This window comes from Canariomyces notabilis (genome assembly GCF_033297395.1).
Source record: "Canariomyces notabilis strain CBS 508.74 unplaced genomic scaffold N656scaffold_6, whole genome shotgun sequence".
Lineage (NCBI taxonomy): Eukaryota > Fungi > Ascomycota > Sordariomycetes > Sordariales > Chaetomiaceae > Canariomyces > Canariomyces notabilis.
Window position 1 is genome coordinate 1117628 of NW_027041828.1, and position 20115 is coordinate 1137742.

At 56.4% G+C, this 20115-nt stretch overlaps 5 protein-coding genes across 5 annotated transcripts; 2 read left to right on the plus strand and 3 right to left on the minus strand.

Annotated features, from left to right (window-relative positions):
• Positions 1–60: 60 nt before the first annotated feature.
• N656DRAFT_777590 (uncharacterized protein) lies at positions 61–3428 on the minus strand. The gene is made up of 2 exons (XM_064814850.1): positions 3135–3428; positions 61–2418 (listed from the first exon to the last, which is right to left on the minus strand). Exons 1-2 carry the CDS (start codon positions 3261–3263, stop codon positions 526–528), a joined length of 2022 nt encoding a protein of 673 aa, XP_064671957.1. The 5' UTR covers positions 3264–3428; the 3' UTR covers positions 61–525.
• On the minus strand, positions 3097–3945 carry N656DRAFT_589212 (uncharacterized protein). Its single transcript, XM_064810204.1, has 2 exons — positions 3703–3945; positions 3097–3550 (listed from the first exon to the last, which is right to left on the minus strand). The coding sequence occupies exons 1-2, from the start codon at positions 3887–3889 to the stop codon at positions 3264–3266; spliced, it is 474 nt and encodes a 157-aa protein (XP_064671958.1). The 5' UTR covers positions 3890–3945; the 3' UTR covers positions 3097–3263.
• An 842-nt stretch (positions 3946–4787) lies between these two features.
• Positions 4788–6857, minus strand: N656DRAFT_796857 (uncharacterized protein; the record flags this gene model as incomplete). Its single annotated transcript, XM_064817572.1, has 2 exons — positions 4788–5416; positions 5453–6857. 2 exons carry the CDS (start codon positions 6855–6857, stop codon positions 4788–4790), a joined length of 2034 nt encoding a protein of 677 aa, XP_064671959.1.
• Positions 6858–9060: 2203 nt separating this feature from the next.
• N656DRAFT_706212 (acetyl-CoA synthetase-like protein) lies at positions 9061–14989 on the plus strand (the record flags this gene model as incomplete). The annotated part of the gene is made up of 4 exons (XM_064811337.1): positions 9061–9120; positions 9214–9236; positions 9330–13886; positions 13945–14989. The coding sequence occupies 4 exons, from the start codon at positions 9061–9063 to the stop codon at positions 14987–14989; spliced, it is 5685 nt and encodes a 1894-aa protein (XP_064671960.1).
• Positions 14990–16354: 1365 nt separating this feature from the next.
• N656DRAFT_796859 (uncharacterized protein) lies at positions 16355–20070 on the plus strand (the record flags this gene model as incomplete). The annotated part of the gene is made up of 2 exons (XM_064817573.1): positions 16355–19076; positions 19163–20070. The coding sequence occupies 2 exons, from the start codon at positions 16355–16357 to the stop codon at positions 20068–20070; spliced, it is 3630 nt and encodes a 1209-aa protein (XP_064671961.1).
• Positions 20071–20115: the final 45 nt, after the last annotated feature.

Here is a 20115-nt window from a genome sequence, read left to right on the forward strand (position 1 = left end):
TAGGAATGGTTTACAGACTTGTCAAACCTGAGTTTGGCCCTCCACCTTGTGCATATGATACTGCAAAAAGATATCTCTTCATGATCAGCTTAGAGCAAATGTACCAACCAGGCCTATCAAAATTGTTCTCGGTCATCAATATCGTACAATGCATACATAGCATCCCGGCCTTCCCATGAAATGACCACACACAAACACCCTGCTCAGGGGCCTGGATGCCCTGCCTCTAACCCAGATACAACCGAGTCCCTTACCCAACCCAACAGCATCCAAACCAACCAGATCGGCGCAAACATCGCTGCACATTACGCCCCGTGAAACCCCCTGACGGCCAAGTGGGATGCCACCACAAACCCAGATCCCATAACAGCCAGCCCAAGATAGCCTCCTATACCGGGAAGCCAAACACTCCAACGCAAAGCCCGCCTACACCTGATCCTGCTGAAACACCTTGCCCAAACAAACACCCATATACTAGTAATACACCCAACAGAAACTAGTCCAAAACCAAACCAAACCAAACCATCACAAAATAAAATCCTCCCCCGCTCGACTCAACACAAACTCACACCCCAACCCAACCCCCTCCTTCTCATGCCTTCCCAACTCCTCAAAAATAACCTCTCCCGCAGGCGGCGTCCCACCACCATCCAACTTCTCCTTGACATGTATGATCACCACTTTAAGCCCCTCAAGCGCGTTATGCAAGGACGAGACAAGCGGCGGGTTGGGGTGGGTGAAGGAGCTCAGGTTAGTACTAAGCGGGGTTGTGGGGCTGGTCATCATGTCATCGTCGTGTTGTGACTGGGACAGAGACAGACCACGGCCGCTTTCTTCTCCTTCTTCCGGGTGCTGCTGCGGGTCTGACTCTGCTATTGAGGTTGGCGGGTTAGAGCCAGAAGGAGAGCCGCTGGGCGGAGGGTAGATGGGCAGTGGCATAGGCATGGGGACGGAGGTCGGGGGGCTGGTGCTGTGGCTGTGGCTTTGGCTTTGGCTGAGGGCGGTGGTGGTGGTGGTGGTGGTGGTGGTGTCGCGGCCGTGGGAGCTGGAGCTGGAGCTGACGCGCTGTTTGGGGTGTAGCGATTTGGGTGAGATGGGGTGGTCGTCGGATCTGCGGCCGCGGGGCTCACGCTCCCTTGGCTGGGGGGTTGGTCTGCGCTTGGGCAGGGCAAGTCCCCCGTTGTTGTTGTCGTCGCCCGTGTCTGCTCGCTTGCGCTTCTTGTTGTCGCCGGCGGCGGCGGCGGCGGCGGCGGCGGCACTGGGCTTTTCCGTCTGCTCCGCCGTGACCTGCCGCGCAGCGACTACCTCCTCCGCTAGGGCGGTCAGCTCTTCGATGATATATCGTGGAGTTAGATGGCCAAACAGGCGGTCGACACACTGCGAGTCGTCATAGCTGCACTCGATAAAGATGGCGACAAGTTTTCCGGCTGCGATCTTGGGCCCTGCCTCCTGCCAGACTTGCCGGTTGCGCGGGGATAGACTGACGCTGTCCGGCTCCACGTCGCCAAAGATGAGAATCTCGCGCCCTGTGGTCACGTCCCGGATGAAGTATGCCGAGCTGTCGTACACGCAGACTGACTCGTCGGGAGCTTGTACGCCTGAGAAGCCGCTGCCCCGCCTGCTTGTTTGGCCTCCCGACAATATGCCGCCTTGGCCACCCTGCATGCGATCCTGGAGAAAGGCGCCGAGGTTGGGCGGCATCGAGTGGTGATGTGACACGCCTCGGGCTGGAGTGAGTATGGCCCGGGGGTCCCCGCCTATGCCCGCGGAGGAGGCATCAAAACTGCCGTGGCGAACGCTGCCGCTGCTACCGCGGTGGCTGTGTCTCTCGATGCAGTGTCCATGGCTGACGCTCCAGACCTTCACAGCCAGGCCGTCACAGACTTCGAGATAGCCTTTTCCCTCGCCCTTGCCGAGGGCGGGGGAGCCACCTTCAACTAGACGCATGTATGTCACCAGGCCGGCGCCATTGTTTTCGTCGCTCAGATTTGGCCATATAATGTTGTTGAAGATGTGGTTCTTGAACGCATTGACGGTGGTCGGAAGTCCGGCAAGCTTCTTGGGGCGGGCGCCTGGCAAGCCTGCTGTGTTGATCACGAAGCCGGCAATATGGTCCAGGTGTGGGTGGGTAATCAGGTACCCGTCTATAAGGTCCCTGTGAATGTGGGCAGCGTTTGCCTCTGCGCTGGCGTTGCAGACCTCGAGCCCCGCAAAGGGGCCAGTGGTGAGGACATGTGGAAGTGAGGGGCCATCAGCCTCGCCGAGTTGCTGCGGTTGTGTTTTCTCTAGAATCTTTACGATGGCACTTAGATGGACACCGGCATCGACCGCAACGACGGAGCCCTTAGTCCAGCCTGATGCGAGCGAACGCACGAGGAATGCAGTGACGTTGTTCTCCAAGGGGCCTCCGCCGGAACCCTGCGGACTTGTTAGTCGATGGCACAGACCCAGCACCAGAGGCTGTACGAAAATATGCGTTCTAGTTGTCCACTTGGACAGCCTATATCACGCCAACTTTGAACTGGCTGTAGTGCCTAGCCAAGGCGAGTAGTCTTTGGATCGAGTTTTGTCAGATTGGCGAGAAGCGCGATCGGTCGATGCGAAGTCAACTGACCCGAATCTGAGACTATCAGACGCCTTCGACACCTCGGTGACGCTAGCGGTGACAAAGAGACTCTTTGTGTCAACACGCCATTTCGGCCCGTAGCGTGCGCCATGAAGAATAACAAAGGCCGAGCGTGGACGGCGCGGCCTGGCCAGAAACCGAAAGCTTCCATGCTGGTTCCGTCTGCATGTGTGTGCCTCGTGAAGAAAAAAAAGAAATAAAAGATGATTGAAAAGGGAAAGCTCGGTAAGCGCACCCGGGTGAGGCCCACTTGGCCGGAGTCACCGGCGACATTGATGCCGGAACCCGCATGCCGACGGCCGCCTGTCGCTTGCAAGCAGGGTATAACCGCCGCGACTACTTGGCGCTTCGACGTGGAGACAGGAAGAGGGAAAGAAAAAACTCGAAGGAATAGTAAGGGATGAAATTTGAGAATATACAACGTTATATCTTCTTCTTTTTCTTTCCCATCTTGCAAAGGTGTTTAAACACTGACGGCGTTAAAATGAACATGATGCGACCAACTCACCAAAACAATGACTTGTAGCGCAGGCGCAAGCGGGGCCGCTGGGTCGGCAGCCGCCATCGCAGCCGCCATCGCAGCCGCCGAAGTAGCAGCAGCCTGACTGTCGGCTGCGCCGGCAGTTCCTCCCCCCATTCAAGGCTCGCTGTAAGTAAGAACCTTGAGCCTCGAGGGCGAATTGCGACAGGCCAGACGTCGGGATGGTTGTATGTAGAAATCTCGAATCAGAAAGGGTCGGGTAGCCGAAAGCGAATGGCGGGTCGAGGATAACGCAGCGGTTAGGTATCCGGCGAGCGCAGGACCACTGCTGGTAACAGATGGAGACAGGTGCCTGCCTGCCCACAAGGTGGATGCGTGGACGGTGCAGGGGGGGGGGGGGGGGGTTGCCTCTGCTTCAGAGGAAGATCGGTCGCCTTGCCGTCCTGCCGCTACCACATCAGTACGTTCGGGTACATGCACGTGCCGATCAGATGTCGTAAGCTACGTACGGAGCGGGCGGGACGATAACAAGAGAATGGGATTCGGGAAGATTGATACAACAAGGAATTCGACGGGAACTGCCTGGGTTACACACCTACTTGCCCGGACTTGGAACACACACACCCAGTGAATTTTGGCGGGAATCTTTCTTGGAAATGTCGGCCGTCCCGGGACTTGGGGGAGACAGACACGTCAATTCGCGCCGTTGAAATATGGAGATCTGGAGATATGGAACGAACGAGGGAATGGAGGTTTACTTTACTAGTGGAGCAAGGGTCCATTTTCAGCTGCGCCCGGTGAGTCGGCGACCGACTCAACCTCCCTTGCTCGACCTCCGCCCCTCCTACGAGGACGATGACGATGGCGCTAGAGCGTTCTGTTGAGGGTTCTAGCGCGTTCAAGGATTCTTTCAAGGCGCCCGGGTACCCAATGATTGTTGAGAAGACAGGATTCCTCAGCTGAATGCGGCGTTTCTGGGCGACCCGGATGCCGGGATGTGGGATGGCGGCACGAGGGAGGGATCAGGATCTCGGGCACGCCGTGAACGGTGAACGGCCCCCGCCGGTTACCCCACTGAAGTGGCCTGCCGCAGCTTCACTCATACCAACTACCAACCCAGCACCTTGCATGGGAATTTGTTTCGTCAACCTACTTTGTACACTTCAGCATACTGATCTTGGTTGACAGAGGGGATCCTGAACGATGGGTCTCAATGGGGCGCCCAAGGAGTTGTTCCTCCGGACTGCCTTATGGCTTCTCCGATTCGCTCGCTTGCTCGCTCGACAGTCTCCTTACCAACACCTGGCGTTCAAGTTGTTGGGATGAACATCTGAAGAATGACTGGAGTCCCCATGCTTCCCAGACTCGACGACTGTTACACAAAATGGACATAACTCGCATTCACTGCTGTTGTCAGTATCATATCCCCTCCCATCAAAACACATGAGCATATGCTGTTCTATGCCAGTTTTGGCTCGTCTCATATATACATTACTATCATGCTTCCTCGCATCTAATACACCAGCAAGCCAGTTGCTGCCTCTCTCAATATCCTACATCGGCTAATCTATCCATGCTCCAGACTCGACAAAACTCAATCTGTTATCTATTCAACTTACCTCTTTTTCAGTCAGAACTTACCTCTCCCCCCCTCTCTCCTCGAAATCAGATTAGCTCAGGTCACAGACTCTGATACTTAATCTTCCCCCCCCTCCTCTCGCGCCGCCTGACGAACTCATCCACCTCCCTGCGCTGGCGCCTGGGAAGCCTGCCCAGCCGCGCCTCGAGGTTGTCCTGCGGCTCCACCCACATGCGGTCAACACCGCCATTATCGGGCGGGGGCATCACGAGGGGAGCATATTGGGGCGCCGCCTGCTGGATTTGTGTTTGGACCTCGGCCTGGACGTGCTGCGGCTCGCTCTGCAGGAGTTCCTGCACCTGCTGGGCCGTGCTGCGCGTGAGGTGTGGCTGGGATGTGATCATCCCCAGGATGGACTCACCTGTCTCGCGGCTGCGCTGGCGTGTGGTGCGAGGGCTGAACTCTGAGGCGGGGGGCCAGCCATGCTGGGGTTGGGCTTGGCCTGTCCAGGCAGGCTGGGTTTGGGTTTGGGCCCCCTCGATGCGCCTCCGCTTGCGGCCCCGCGAGCCGTCGTCCGCTTCCTCGTCCTCTTGAGAAGATTGTCGGGAGTTGGACCAGTGAACAGGTTGCTGCGGAGGTGGGGCGCCGTAGATATTGTTGTCCGGAAGCACCGGCGTGCCGAGTCGCACATAGGCCGGACTGTTGTTATTGCCGAAGCCAAACCCGTTGCCTGCAGCCGGAGCGTTGTTAGTAAGATCCAACCTACCTGGCTGAGGGCTGTTTGAGGGCTGTTGTGAGCCTGAGGACGACGAGGACTCGCTGGTATCGCTTTGGTTCCTCGCCTCCCGGCGCTTTCTCCGGGCCTCCCGTCGCTTCAGCTTGTTGTGGACATCCAGATTGCCCAGGTGTTGGCCGATATGGACGCCGCCACGCTCCTCGCGCTTTCGTGCGCGGCCCTTGACTTCTAGAGACATGTGGGCAATGGTGAGAGCATATCCGAGCCGCTGATTATGAGGTGGAACCCAGTGAGGGTCAAAACCTGTATAATACTCATTCTGGGCTCGGATCAAATCAACCCTGGCCTTCTGCTGGGCTACCCATTCGTGGTAGGCATTAGCCATCTCTTGGTGGTCCCGCGTAATGCCTGCCGTGTTCCGCGTCTCGAACGGGAACTGACGGGTGTCTGGCCGAATGGAGAAGCCGTAAGCAGCGGCCCCGTAGTGGATGAGGTAGCCAAGATCGAAGAGTTCCTCAAAGCAATGGAGATGCATGTATCCCGCATTGTGGAACGGATCCAAGGTCACACCGGTATGGTCGGAGAACTCATCAAAGGCCACACGGAAAAAGCCTTTCAGGATGGTGTTTTGACCAGCTCGGCAGTCCACGTAGCGGCACTTACCGGAGCTGGGACCGTTGGCGTAGCGGTCGTTAGATTGCGCCGGTGTGTTTTGGATCCAAAGGGTCAGCCTCCGGTTGGGGTTCGGGTGCCCTACTCCATGGAAGAAGAGAATCAGCTCCTCCTTGGAAAACATCCGCATCGGCTTCAGTTCAGCCGTGGATTTGCAGTATTCAAATGTGTGATAGGGCTGCTTTGCCGGGACTATCGGGCCCCAAGGACCCAGCCCGGATGGCTTTTGGTAAATTCGACCCGGGTCATTTCCGGGCTCGAATTTCCGTTTCCTGTTATGCGTAAGTTTCACGCCCCCGTGCAGTACCTGGTTGGGAATGGGCAGCTGTGGCGGGAAGCCGGCTTGTGGTGCCAGGACAGGGGGATAGGCTTGCGCCATGGTCGGAGCAGACAGGTGATGCGGAGGATACGCCATCTCTGCTGCGACGGAGGGTTGCCCCTGTGGGATGTTAAACTGCGGCTGCATACCATACTGTTGAGGAACGTATGGGGCCGGTGGAGGGGGATAGGAATGTTGCTGGACCGGTTGCTCGACCTGTTGCTGCACCAGCTGTTGCTGGGGCTGATTGTAGCCATAGGGATTCCCCTGGAAGGCAAGATCAGGAGTTGCCTGGTTTTCAACAACTTCCTGACTTCCCTCTTGGTTTTGGTTGGATTGAGTTCCATCCACGGAGGCTTGATCGGCGTTCTCCTGTCCTTGATTGAAGGCATTGAGGATGGAAAACTCTAGCTCCTCATCGAAAAAGTCGTCGGAATACGACATATTGTTGTCTGGATTTCCCGTTATATCTTCGAGATCGTAGAGATGGATGGAGGTAGTGAAGAAGGATCAACCTGTTAGGGTTGCAGACAAGAGATGGGTCTGAGTAGCAGCGCAGCTGTCGAGATCGTCGAGTCGTATTGGTTCAAGAGTGTATGAAGAGATATCAACCGTCTAGGCGTGTAGACAAGAATTGGGTTTAAGTAGCAGCTCCGCTGGACTACTTGGAAAGAATGTACCGAGAACGTATGGTTAGAAGTGAAAACACAGCTGGACCAGCTGGATAACTGTGCTAAGAATGTATGAAGTAAGATGAGAACACTTCTAGAATGAACAGACAATCCTCTTGTCTCAGGGCACAGGACTTTATATACAGACTTCATATTTCTTCTAAACAAAAACCCAACACTCGTCAAGACTCTATGGGTTCAATACATATTGTTCGAGGAAGAATGGACACTCGTCCAGCCTCAATGGACTCAATACCTATTGTTCAGGGACGAATGCTATGATAGAGTCGGAAGTAAGCGGTGCCGCGATAATTTGGGGTTAACAACAAAGCTCGACCCCCAAGACAAAAGAGATGGCGCATGTTCGGTCCGTCTTCCATGATGCTTAAAATAAGCTTTGACAAACAAAGAAACGACTCGGCACTGAGAACGAGTTAGCATACTGCCCGAGCATGACATTTCTCGATGATAATGTGAGGCAGGAGGATGCGAGTCAGTAGAGCTCAATGCATTGTCTCAACACTGGTGTTCAGAACAGGTCTGTGAAAAATGCGTTCATCTCATCATAGTCGCTAATAACTGTGCTTTGTGGTTGAAGAGCAGGAATGGAAAGCGCACCAGGTAACATACCGCAGAGCATACGAAGTAGATGGTGCCTGTCGAGTGTTTCGCAAAAGATAGGTATAGCAGACCGCCCGAGGTATGTCTCGTTCACATTATGCTCATGAGGGCCGAATTTGCGTGCTGGCATTTTAAGTGCGTTCACCTACCGTCTGTTGAGGAAGATTTGGGAAGAGAAGTCAAGAGAGGTTGTGGGAGGGAAGAGTTATTATGGGAAAGCATCAGTTGTCTGTGCCGAACAGACTGTGGAGTAGGTAATTACATCCGGTAAGGCAATCACAGTACGGAGGTTGGGGCCAAAAGTTTTCGACAAATTGCTCCTGCCAAGACTGCCAAGGCCACCAGTACAGTATGGTTTGCACACATCAGCTCGGGGTCAGCTCAGGCCACCTACAACTAGCCACTGAATCCACTAGAATGAAACCCACTTACAGGGCCAGCCACAGGGCCACTCCATTGCCCGCTCACATGGGATCTGCGAGGGAGCGCTATTCCCAAAGAAAATACAGTGCGTCTCTCATTCCGAGTCCTCCTTGCTTCTTACACGTTGGCAGGCTTGGCACCAGCTCCGGTTGTCGAAAACTTTTGGCCCCAACCTCCGTACGGAGGTACCTTACACCCTCTCCACCGGCAACCACCTCAGATGCGCAGACATAACTAGAGTCAAACCTGCAGTTAGCGATTAGAGGATTGGTGATAATCTCGGCACAGTGTTAGGGTATCCCAATCTCATCATTGTTTGCATAGGAATTGGACATTCCCTTGCTTAACCGGATGCCTCATGGATTGTATTGTACTGTACGTACGGATTAGCGAGTGACGTTTAGGGGCCTGTCGTGGAAGGGTCTTGAAAGTTGAACCGCTGACGTGACCCACACCAGCGGCAGCATCCAGGGGCCAGAGCAGAGCAATTCAGGGTTACCCAAGCAGTTTCCCGACAAACCCCGCCAACTTGTGCCATCTGGCGACATTGCCCGCCTGTGGTCCGGGTTACAATAGGAACCGATACCTACATACCAACCTAAACGTGTGGCTATTAGGCGCAACCAAGAAACTACACCACATTCCCGTACCTCGAGGACCTTACGTCACAACCTGGAAGGTCAAGGAGGGACGACAGCCGATCGACAAACGAGCTCTGCCCAGTGCGACTCCAGGTGAATTTGGCGCCCACTGATCTGGCGCCCTCCGCTCCCAGTTCCATGCGTCTCCATTCCAGTTGAGACGGTTTTGGGCCTATCGACGAGATCACGCACGGCTCTCGGTGAGCTCCCGCTACGGCTCGACATTGGCCGCCTTCTCGGGAACGAGAACGAACGCCACGGTCATCTGTTGCTGCGCCAAGGTTGCTCGCCATGGCCGCACTCAGTCCCGAATTGCAGGACAAGCTGAATGAGCTGGAGAGGGAGCTCCAGGTGTGTCACGCTTGTCTTCACTTCGCCTTGCTTCCCCGCTGCAAGCTCTCTGTTCTGCCAGCTCGCTGACATCTGCTTGTCTCTGCTCTCTAGGAAGGCGACATCACACAGAAAGGGTGCGGTACAATTCGACCTTAAGCCTCCCATGTCCCCGCGCCGCCCTGTCCTGTCTTCAACGGCTCGCTAACCGCACATTCCCTGTGTTCCAGGTATCAGAAGCGGCGTACCCAGATCTTGTCTCAATATGGATTCGAGGGCGTTGCCGAGCCCAGGTTGGGCGGGCTTAGGATTCATTCTGCAGACGACGACGACTCATACAAGCTTGGGGACGAGGGACACCGTGCTGCCTCGCTTGCCGCCTTGAACGCGAATTCGTCCGTCTCGCGATCTCCCGACTCGCAGGGCTCGCCCGCGGACTACCAGCCTCAGTCGCCATATGCAAATCTCGACGCGCATCCTGCATCTTTGCTCGCCCCGGGCGGTCCGATGGCCGAACACCGCCCAAACATACGCCAGCATGACTCCCTCTTCCTCTCCACAACCCCGGCCAACGAGACCTCTACTCGATCGGGGACCATGGTATCGACTGACTACGCCTTCAACCCCGAGCAACACGGGGATTACATGGACGAGCCGCAGCAGAACCCCTACGACAGCAGGACTGGGACCTTGCTAGATTCGCAGGCCTATTTTTCCGACTTCGCCGGGCAGCAGCAGGCTTACGACCATGGGCCTGCCGGGGAGTACGGAGGCCCTCACAGATACTCGGCCAGCGATGCTTTCTCCCCTACCGCTGCCATGGCGCCGCCAATGCTTTCTGCAAGCGATTTGCCTCCGCCGGATGCGCTGCAGTTTTTGATGCCCCTTGAGCCGCGCGAGGTCCCGTTCGCTATCCATGACACGCACGACGAGAACACTCTCATGTCCAACTTTGACAACATTGCAGCAGTGCTCAGACACCGTGGCCGCACCGCGGCGAAGCTTCCCGCCTACTGGGTGTTGGATAGCAAGGGGAAGGAGATTGCTTCCATCACGTGGGACAAGCTTGCTGCAAGGGCGGAAAAGGTGGCTCAGGTAATCCGGGACAAGAGTTCCCTGTACCGCGGGGACCGGGTTGCGCTCATCTACCGGGACACCGAGATCATCGACTTTGCCATAGCGTTGCTTGGCTGCTTTATCGCCGGCGTGGTCGCTGTTCCCATCAACGAGCTTCAGGACTACCAGAAGCTCAATTTCATCCTGACATCCACGCAGGCCCACTTGGCCTTGACCACCGACAACAATCTAAAGACCTTTCAGCGCGACATTACGGCCCAAAAGCTCCACTGGCCCAAGGGAGTCGAGTGGTGGAAGACCAACGAGTTCGGCAGTTATCACGCTAAGAAGAAGGATGACGTGCCCCCCTTGTCGGTCCCCGATCTTGCCTACATCGAGTTCTCTCGAGCACCCACGGGCGACCTGCGAGGCGTAGTTCTCAGCCACCGAACCATCATGCACCAGCTCGCTTGTCTTAGCGCAATTATCTCGACGGTCCCCGGCAACGGACCCGCCGACACATTCGACCGGAACTTGCGCGACAAGAACGGTCGTTTGATAGGCGGCAAGGCGGGCAGCGAGATCCTGCTCTCTTACCTGGATGCGCGTCAGGGCATTGGCATGATTCTCGGCATCCTCCTTACCGTGTATGGCGGACACACCACAGTCTGGATGGAAAACAAGGCGGTGGAGGTTCCCGGCCTCTATGCCCACTTAATCACAAAGTACAAGCCTACGCTGATGGTTGCCGACTATCCTGGCCTCAAGCGGGCCGCATACAACTATCAGGCCGACCCTATGGCGACGAGGAACTTCAAGAAGGGCATGGAGCCAAACTTTCAAACGGTTAAATTGTGCTTAATTGACACCCTCACGGTTGACAGCGAATTCAATGAGCTGCTCGCCGACCGCTGGTTCCGCCCCCTCCGTAACAAACGGCCCAGGGAAGTTGTGGCGCCCATGCTGTGTCTTCCTGAGCACGGCGGCATGGTGATTAGCGTTCGGGACTGGCTGGGTGGTGAAGAGCGAATGGGCTGCCCTTTGAAACTCGAGACGGACCTGGATGAGGATTCTTCCGAGGACGAAAAGGAGGAGGAGAAACCAGCACCCCCAAACGGATTCTCCACTCTGCTTGGGCAAGCGACAACGACAAGGACAGAAGAGCGTTCCAACAATGAGTTGGGCGAAGTGCTTCTCGACAGGGAAGCCCTAAAGACTAACGAGGTGGTCGTTGTTGCCATCGGAGAAGAGGCCAGTAAGCGAGCGGCGAGCGAGCCTGGAACTGTCCGCGTCGGTGCGTTTGGATATCCCATCCCTGATGCGACGCTTGCCGTGGTGGATCCGGAGAACGGTCTCCTGGCTTCACCTAATGCCGTGGGCGAAATCTGGGTTGACTCTCCTTCCTTGTCGGGCGGTTTCTGGGCCTTGCCCAAGCACACGGAGCAGATCTTCCACGCTCGGCCATACAAATTCGAGCCCGGCAATCCAACACCGACGCCGGTCGAGCCCGAGTTCCTTCGAACCGGCCTTCTAGGCACCGTTATCGAAGGCAAGGTTTATGTTCTCGGTCTATACGAGGACCGCATCAGACAGAAGGTGGAATGGGTCGAACATGGCGGCAGTGAGGGCGCCGAGTATCGCTACTTCTTCGTCCAGCATATTGTAGTGAGCATCATGAAGAACGTGCCCAAGATCTTTGACTGCTCCGCCTTTGACGTCTTCGTCAATGAGGAACACCTACCTGTGGTGGTGCTCGAGTCTCAGGCGGCGTCGACAGCCCCGGCCACAAACGGTGGGCCGCCCCGACAGCTGGATACTGCCTTGCTCGATTCGTTAGCCGAGAGGTGCATGGATGTGCTGATGCAGGAGCACAATCTCCGTGTCTACTGCGTCATGATCACAGCGCCCAACGCGCTGCCGAGAGTGCACAGGAATGGACGCCGGGAGATTGGAAATATGCTGTGCAGGAGGGAGTTTGATCTGGGGAGCCTTCCATGTGTTCACGTCAAGTTCGCAGTGGAGCACGCTGTGCTCAACCTACCTGTGGGCATTGACCCGGTAGGCGGCATCTGGTCTCCGATGGCATCCGATTCTCGGGCTGAGGTCCTCTCTCCTGCGGATAAACAGTATTCAGGTATTGACCGCAGGGAGGTGGTTATTGATGACAGGACGTCGACGCCGCTGAACAACTTCTCAAGCATCACCGACCTGATCCAATGGCGAGTAGCTAGGCAACCGGAGGAGCTGGCTTTCTGCACCATTGACGGTCGCGGCAAGGAGGGCAAGGGCGTAACCTGGAAGAAGTTTGACTTGAAGGTCGCTGCCGTTGCCGTCTATCTCAGGAACAAAGTGAAGCTCCGAGCCGGCGACCACGTCATCCTCATGTACACGCATTCTGAAGAATTCATCTTCGCGGTCCACGCCTGCATCAATCTTGGCGTCATCGTCATTCCCGTCGCGCCCATGGACCAAAACCGCCTATCGGAGGATGTGCCAGCCTTCTTGCACCTCTTGTCGGACTTTAGGGTGAGAGCTGTCCTGGTAAACCAGGACGTGGACCATCTCCTAAAGATGAAAACGGTAGCCCAGCACATCAAACAAACCGCCCAGGTGCTCAAAGTCTCGATTCCAAGCGTGTACAATACAACCAAGCCGCCGAAGCAAAGCAGTGGGTTGCGAGATCTCGGCATCACCATGGACCCCGTCTGGGTCCAGCCGGGGCATCCGGTTGTCATCTGGACGTACTGGACGCCTGACCAGCGGCGAGTTGCAGTCCAGCTCGGCCATGACACCATCCTGGGCATGTGCAAGGTGCAAAAGGAAACGTGCCAAATGACGAGCTCGCGGCCCGTGCTGGGGTGTGTGAGGAGTACGACTGGCTTGGGCTTTATCCACACGTGTCTGATGGGAATCTACATCGGCACGCCTACGTATCTCCTCTCGCCGGTCGAGTTTGCTCAGAATCCAGCCTCCCTCTTCTTGATACTATCCCGATACAAGATCAAGGACACGTACGCAACCCCTCAGATGCTGGACCACGCCATGAACTTGATGCCCGGAAAGGGCTTCACGCTGCACGAGCTGAAGAACATGATGATCTCGGCTGAAGGACGGCCCCGGGTCGACGTCTTCCAAAAGGTTCGCATGCACTTTGCGGCGACGGGCCTCGACCGGACCGCCATCAACACGGTCTACTCGCACGTCTTGAACCCCATGATTGCATCGCGCTCCTACATGTGCATCGAGCCCATTGAATTATGGCTCGACGCCAAGGCCCTACGACGAGGCCTCATCTACGTGACGGATCCGGAGAGAGATCCAAAAGCACTCCTGGTTCAGGACTCGGGCATGGTACCTGTGTCTACGCAGATTGCCATTGTCAACCCGGAAAGCCGGATGCTGTGCAACGAAGGCGAGTACGGAGAGATCTGGGTCGACTCGGAAGCGTGCGTCAAGGCGTTTTATGGGTCGAAGGATCCGTTCGATGCGGAGCGGTTTGATGGGCGGACGGTCGAGGATCCGAGCATTCGCTATGTCCGCACCGGAGATCTCGGGTTCCTCCATAGCGTGAGGAGGCCGATAGGGCCGGGGGGTGCGCTGGTTGATATGCAGGTCTTGTTTGTCCTGGGAAGTATTGGGGAGACGTTTGAGATTAATGGGCTGAGTCATTTCCCCATGGATCTCGAGGCGTCGGTTGAGCGTTGTCATCGCAACATTGTCCCGGGTGGTTGGTAAGTTTAGATCCGTGGTTGTGGCTTTTCGTACGAATCTGACTGATTTTGTTGCTAGTGCTATCTTCCAAGCTGGTGGCCTCGTTGTTGTGCTGGTCGAGGTTGCACGCAAAGCATACCTCGCCTCCATGGTGCCCGTCATTGTTAACGCCATTCTCAACGAGCATCAGATTATAGCCGACATTGTGGCCTTCGTGAACAAGGGCGACTTCCCGCGTAGCCGGCTAGGGGAGAAACAGCGTGGGAAGATCCTTGCGGGGTGGGTTAGCCGCAAGATGCGCACCATGGCCCAGTTCGCCATCAAAGATATGGACCGGGAGGCACGCGAAGCGCTGGGCGGCATACCGGCTGCGTCGACTGGAGATCAGGGCAGCGCGGGACACGACGGCCTTTCTTCGTCTGACTACCATCGTGGCAGCCTCGGCAGTTTCCGCAGCTCAAGTGGCCAAGGAGTCCCAGTCGGAACTGCGCATGGAAGCGGGGGGACAAGCTCCCTGAGAAATGTTGAGCCCGCGCCACAGACCTTGGAACACCACGAGTGGGATCATCAGCAACAGCACAAGCAACAACAAGATATGCACATCAACCTCCCAGGCGTGATACCGGCCCAGCCAACAGTAACACCCTATCTTCAACAACAAGAACAGCACCAGCACCAGCAACAGCAACCACTAGGCCCGGTGGAGATGCCGGCGGACGACCGGGAAGTTGGTGGTGCGGTAGACAACGACCAGACGCCAACCAAGAACCGCCCGCAGCCGCAGCAGCAACACTTTGATCCGCATGCCTTTGAGCTGCCGGATTTTGAGCAGTTTGGGCTGCGGGAGGATGGCAGTGAAAATAATAACAACAACACTACCACGGGGGCGGCGGCGGAGAGCAAACAACAGGCGCCGCCGCCGCAGATCCGGCTGCCGGGCGTCGACGGCAGGGAGTCGCTGGATGACTGGAACCTGCCGTTCCGGCCGGGGAGCGGTACGGGTAGCGGTGGTGATCAAGGGAAGACGCGGACTGGGGGGAATGATGATGATGGTGATGAGGATGATTGGACTAGGGATGCGTACATGTCTATGAACCTGGCTGGGACGCTGGGGGGTAATTGATTGATTGATTGACATTGGGTATGGTACCTAAGGTAGTTAATGGTTTGGCCTACCTGCCAGGTTAGGTTAGGTTAGGTTCATGTCTGTGTGTCTGTCTGTTTTGTATGTTGGTTGTTTCGTACATTTTTGTAGTACTAGTAGTACCTTAGCTTCACTTACCTTAAGTGCAGTATACCAGTATACCTAGGTAGGCAGGGAAGAGGGCAGGTGGGTAAAAAAAGAGGTTTTGTTTTGTGCCGTTTTGTATTGCTTTGCGTGTATCCGTAGTCCGTAGAGCTGCTCTGTCTCTGTCTACCTACCTAGTACAACTTAGTTATGTATGTATGTACAGTACATACAGGAGCCTGAGTAGCCCCTTTCCTCCCTCTTTTTCTCTTCTTTCTCTTTCTATTCCCCTGCTATGAGCCTGTGACTGTCTTGTTGGTTCCCATTGCCAATAGGGCGCTCCAATCGGAACACTTGGATGACGCAGGAATTCATTAACGTTACGGTAATACGTTCACTCACAACCAACACCAACAGGCAACTTGGCAAGCAGAGAAGACGGTGACGCTACAACACCTACGGTGTTGGGTGTGTCAGGAGTTAGTTACTACCCAGGCTCGGCAACTTGCAGAAAGAGCGGCACAGCAGCCCGCTCGTGTGCTCTTGCCTTTGCGCGTGTGCTCACCAACCCAACCCAACAAATGGTTGAGAAGCTGAGGTGTGCTTCCTGTAAAATATATTAGTGCTGAGCATATCGTGATGGGGGTTGGAAGTTGGGGGTTTGGAACCAGAGGAGCTGAGCAACGGCCAACGGTAACGTTATGCGCCCTTTTTTTCCCCCATCACAAGCTTCAGCTTTCGTTTGAGTGTATCTGCCTAGGAACCTGAACGAATTCATGTTTGGAACCTTTTTGGTCCGCATTTCAACCAGCGCAAAGCTGACATGGTCAAGTCAAGGCAAAGAACCGGCGAAATGGACTCGGAGACGATATACACAATTGGGAATTGGGATGCGACGGGAACTCTGGCGCTGACTGACAGTCTGGACTGTGCCGCACATGTACTGAGTGACTGCCTGCAGTGTAGCGTTGCGCGCAACATCCTCACTTCCACCCCCGGTCTTGCCGATTGTCATCTTGTTCTTTTTTCTCTTCCTCTCTTTTCATATTCTTGATTGTGATACAATTGCTTGAACAGCACACAGTGTAGGTGACCGCGTGAAAATCATCACCACATCCACCACTCACAACTCGACGCATCACATCTCGAGCATCCATCACATCGGCAATCGACAAGCGCCATCGGTCGGCGTGGCGCATTTGGGCGAATCATGGAGCGGTGCCTGGACCCCGCATCGATCGCGAGCGTTGCCGATTGATCATGGACTTTCTCCCGCATCCCAGTTCCGGCGTTGAACCCTTGGACGTGCCCTTCGTCGCCGACACGCCCTTTGTCTTTGGGTCCGACTTTTGGGACTTCCCCAAGACGCACGGCTTTGGCGACCGCTGGGCCAGCCTGCCCGCGCCCCGTCTGGCCTCGCTCGCCCAGTCGTGGCTCTACTTTGGCACCCTCTCCGAGTTCCTTGGCAGGCCCATCGACTACCGCGATTTCCAGGTGTCGCGCAGCGTCTCCGCGAAACCCTTGCTGCCCCTGCTGGACGACTGGATTGCCTCGTCAACGGCGGTTAGGGATGGAAAGAATGAGTCTGAGAAGGAACATCGGAGGCAGGTGCTGCGCGAGCATTACACGTTTCTCCACGCCGTCGTCCTCCTGGCCGACGACTTTGATCGGGTGTCGCAGAGCCATGTCAAGCCCATTCCGACCATCATCCTGTCGGTCAAGGTGCTCTGCACCGCCCTGAGGAGCCTGGTGTGGGAGCTGGCCCACGGCGACGTCGACGAAGGACTCAGGCCATGGCCCTCCGCCGCTGCCCGCAGGCGCCACGAGATTGTGCCCGCAGCCGACACACCAGCGAGCCAGGTCTTGTCACCCAGCGCCCAGCTGATGCTGGATGTGCTGCGCTTGCGGGGTTGGTGCCCGTTCTACGCCAAAAAGGTCCTCACCTCATACAATTACGCAGTCGCATACTACTTTACTCGCCTTTTTCGCACCTACTCCCCTGGTCTCAGCCACCAAGCGTGCTCGGATGACGAGTGCGTCGCCAGCAACGCCGACATATTCAGCTATGTACCGAGACATGCGCACCACGGCTGCCAATGCCAGCCCAAGACTGTCCCAATGGACCAGATCCGCGCCATCATCGAGGAGGGCGGCATCCCGCTGATCCGGCTGAGAGGGTCGTCCAAGACCGGGGTGAGGATACAGGTCGTCAGGATGACAGCGCGGACACGCTACGTCGTCGTGTCCCATGTCTGGTCCGAAGGGATCGGAAACGCAAACGCAAACGCGCTGCCTGAGTGCCAGCTCAGACACCTGCATGCACACATCAGCAAACTAAAGTCCTTAAGGGGAAACCAACAAGATGAACCTGACCTCAACTTGTTGAGCTCCCTTGATACGGAATTCCAACCGGCGAGATCTCGCCGTCCCAAATATCTGTGGATCGACGCCCTCTGCATGCCGCCCCCCGGTCCCAACGCCTTTCTGAGACTCCGAGCCATCAACAAGCTACCCGCTGTATACCAGGCTGCTGACCGGCTCTTGGTCCTGGACTCGACGCTGGAACAGACGTCGATTGTGGATTCGGACAGCCTCGAGCAGTTCGCTAGGCTTGCCGTCAGCCCCTGGATTGGGAGGTGCTGGACATTCTTGGAGGCAGCCTTGGCCGCGACATGCGAGGTCCAGTGTGCTGATGGCACCTTTGACGCCCTTGGACCACAACTCAGGTCACATAAGGATGCTATCACGAAACCACGCAGTAGGCGGCCGGGAATTCCTTGGCCCGAGGCCCTTACGCTCCCTGCAACCTGGATGAGCAGGACATTCCTGCCCAAGCCACAGGCTCAGCCGGACCTGTTGCTAAGCCGTGCCTCGACAGTAATGAGAGTGAGTGCCACAACCATGGTTGCAAGTCTGACACGGTCCGTTTGCCGAGAGTTCCGGTCGACTTTCTCGAACGGCGTCAAACCCAGCAGAACCGCGTATGGTGCGGCAACGCTGGCACCCGATTATTGCACCCTGTTTGTCCAGATCTGGAACGAGCTGAGCAAGCGGGCCACAACGGTCCCAGGCGACATGCACGTTGTCATGGCCGCGCTGCTCGGCTTCAACACGGAGCCAATCATGAGGCTCAACAAGTCAGCAGAGCGCATGTCGTGCATCCTACGCAGCATGGACGGGATCCCCGTGTCTCTTTTCTTCAATCTCCACGGACCGAGGCACAATCCGACTAAGAACCACCGAGACCGATGGCTACCGCTGTATCCTTCCCGACAACCACTGACGTTCGGGTCAACATTTACCAACGTCCGGTCCATCAACGCCGATCTGCACCTGCCGAACAACAGCGTGAGCCGGACCAAGGTGGCCGTTCTCGTCTGTACTGGCGAGCGGGACCCGTTCTCGAGCTGCGCCTTTACCCTACGGGATACGTCCACAGGGACGCAGTACTCTGTCGCAGTCCACCGAGAAGAGGGGGAAATGGACGCATTTACCACGCCAGAGATCGGCCCGTACTGTATCGCCATTCAGATCGACACAGAACTCGGCCACAGACCCGCAGGCCTGGGCGCTGCCCCAAAGACGTATGCAGGCGCGCTTTTTCGTGTCAGGAGGGTTGTGACGAACGTCAGGAAACTGTACTATCACAATCTAGAGCCGGAATATGAGGACTCGTTTGAGCTGATAGAGGAGGAGGAGTACGGCGGCAAGGATTCGGAGACGGAAAGCAAGACCAACAGTGAATACCTCGACGGCAATCTGGATGTGGCCTTTTCCCGCCACCACCGCGGGATTTTGCGAACGGTGTATGACTGCCCCGTGACAGTCACCCTCCTCCCACCTACACCTACATGCATGGGAGTCAACGACGCAGCCAGTCTCAGTCTCACAGCATCCAATGCCACCGTCACCACCCCGACGGCAACACCCACCCTAACCGCCCAACCCCTCCCCACAACCTGGCAGGTGGTCATCGAGCGAGGTATACCCCGCCCCCCCCCCCTCTCCCCCTTTTCTTTTTCTTTTTTTGTTTTTGTTTTCACAGACCATGCTAGTTAACACGGGTAGAACCCCCTACGTTCCCGCACCCACTCCCAACCCGCCCGAACCTCGCCGACGCCGTAACCCCCGTCACCCACTATTTATTACTCACAGCGCTCGACGGACTGGTCGCCTCCGGCTGTGTGGGGCTAATAATCGCAATCTGTGCAATCCTTTTTGCTTCCCATCTCCCCTGGCTTGCGCGCGCAGCCGTGCTGGCCAAATTGGCATTGCACGCCCTCTCCCTTGCACAACGGTTGTTCTTTCTCGGTAGTAGTAGTACCACTGGAGGAGGGGGAGGGGGAGGTGGTGGGGTTGAGGTGAGGGTTGTTTGGGATTTGTTGCATCTTGCTGTGGTCGCAGTTTACATCGTGGGTAGGGTCATCTCCCTCCCCTGGCCGGGGAACGGGGCTGTTGCTGGTGGTGGTGGTGGTGGGGGTGTAAATATGGATGTGCTGGAGTGGGTGTTCATCGTCTGGGCCGGGGTCGGACACGTGCTGGTGTTGCTTGGGCGGGTGGTTATTCTGCGGGTGGTGGTGCCGAGGTTGTTTGAGAGGTATCTGAGGAGTTTTGATGGGGATGGGTTTGGACATGGACATCCCAAAGATACTACTTCTAATGCTAGTAATGATAGACGTGGATTAGGCTGGTGGGTTGGTCGGTTTGGGTTTGGGTTTGGGTTTGGATCTGGTTGGTGGGCGGCTGCTGCCAGCAGGAGAAGGCGCAGGCGGCGGAGGAAGGGAAGGGCGGGAGGATTGGGATACGAATATGCCGGGGAGGAGGCTCAGCAGGATCATGACCATGACCGGGATGTTATGCAGGAAGGGTTGGGTATGGGAATGGGTTTGGGTTTGGGAAAGATCGGGTCTCGGTCTCAAGGCAAGGGGCGCTCGGGGGAACAGCATTTACTGGGGGATATGGAGGGGTTGGTCTAAGGCTTCAATCTACTGTGGTTTCCTTTTCCTCACTGTTGGCATCCT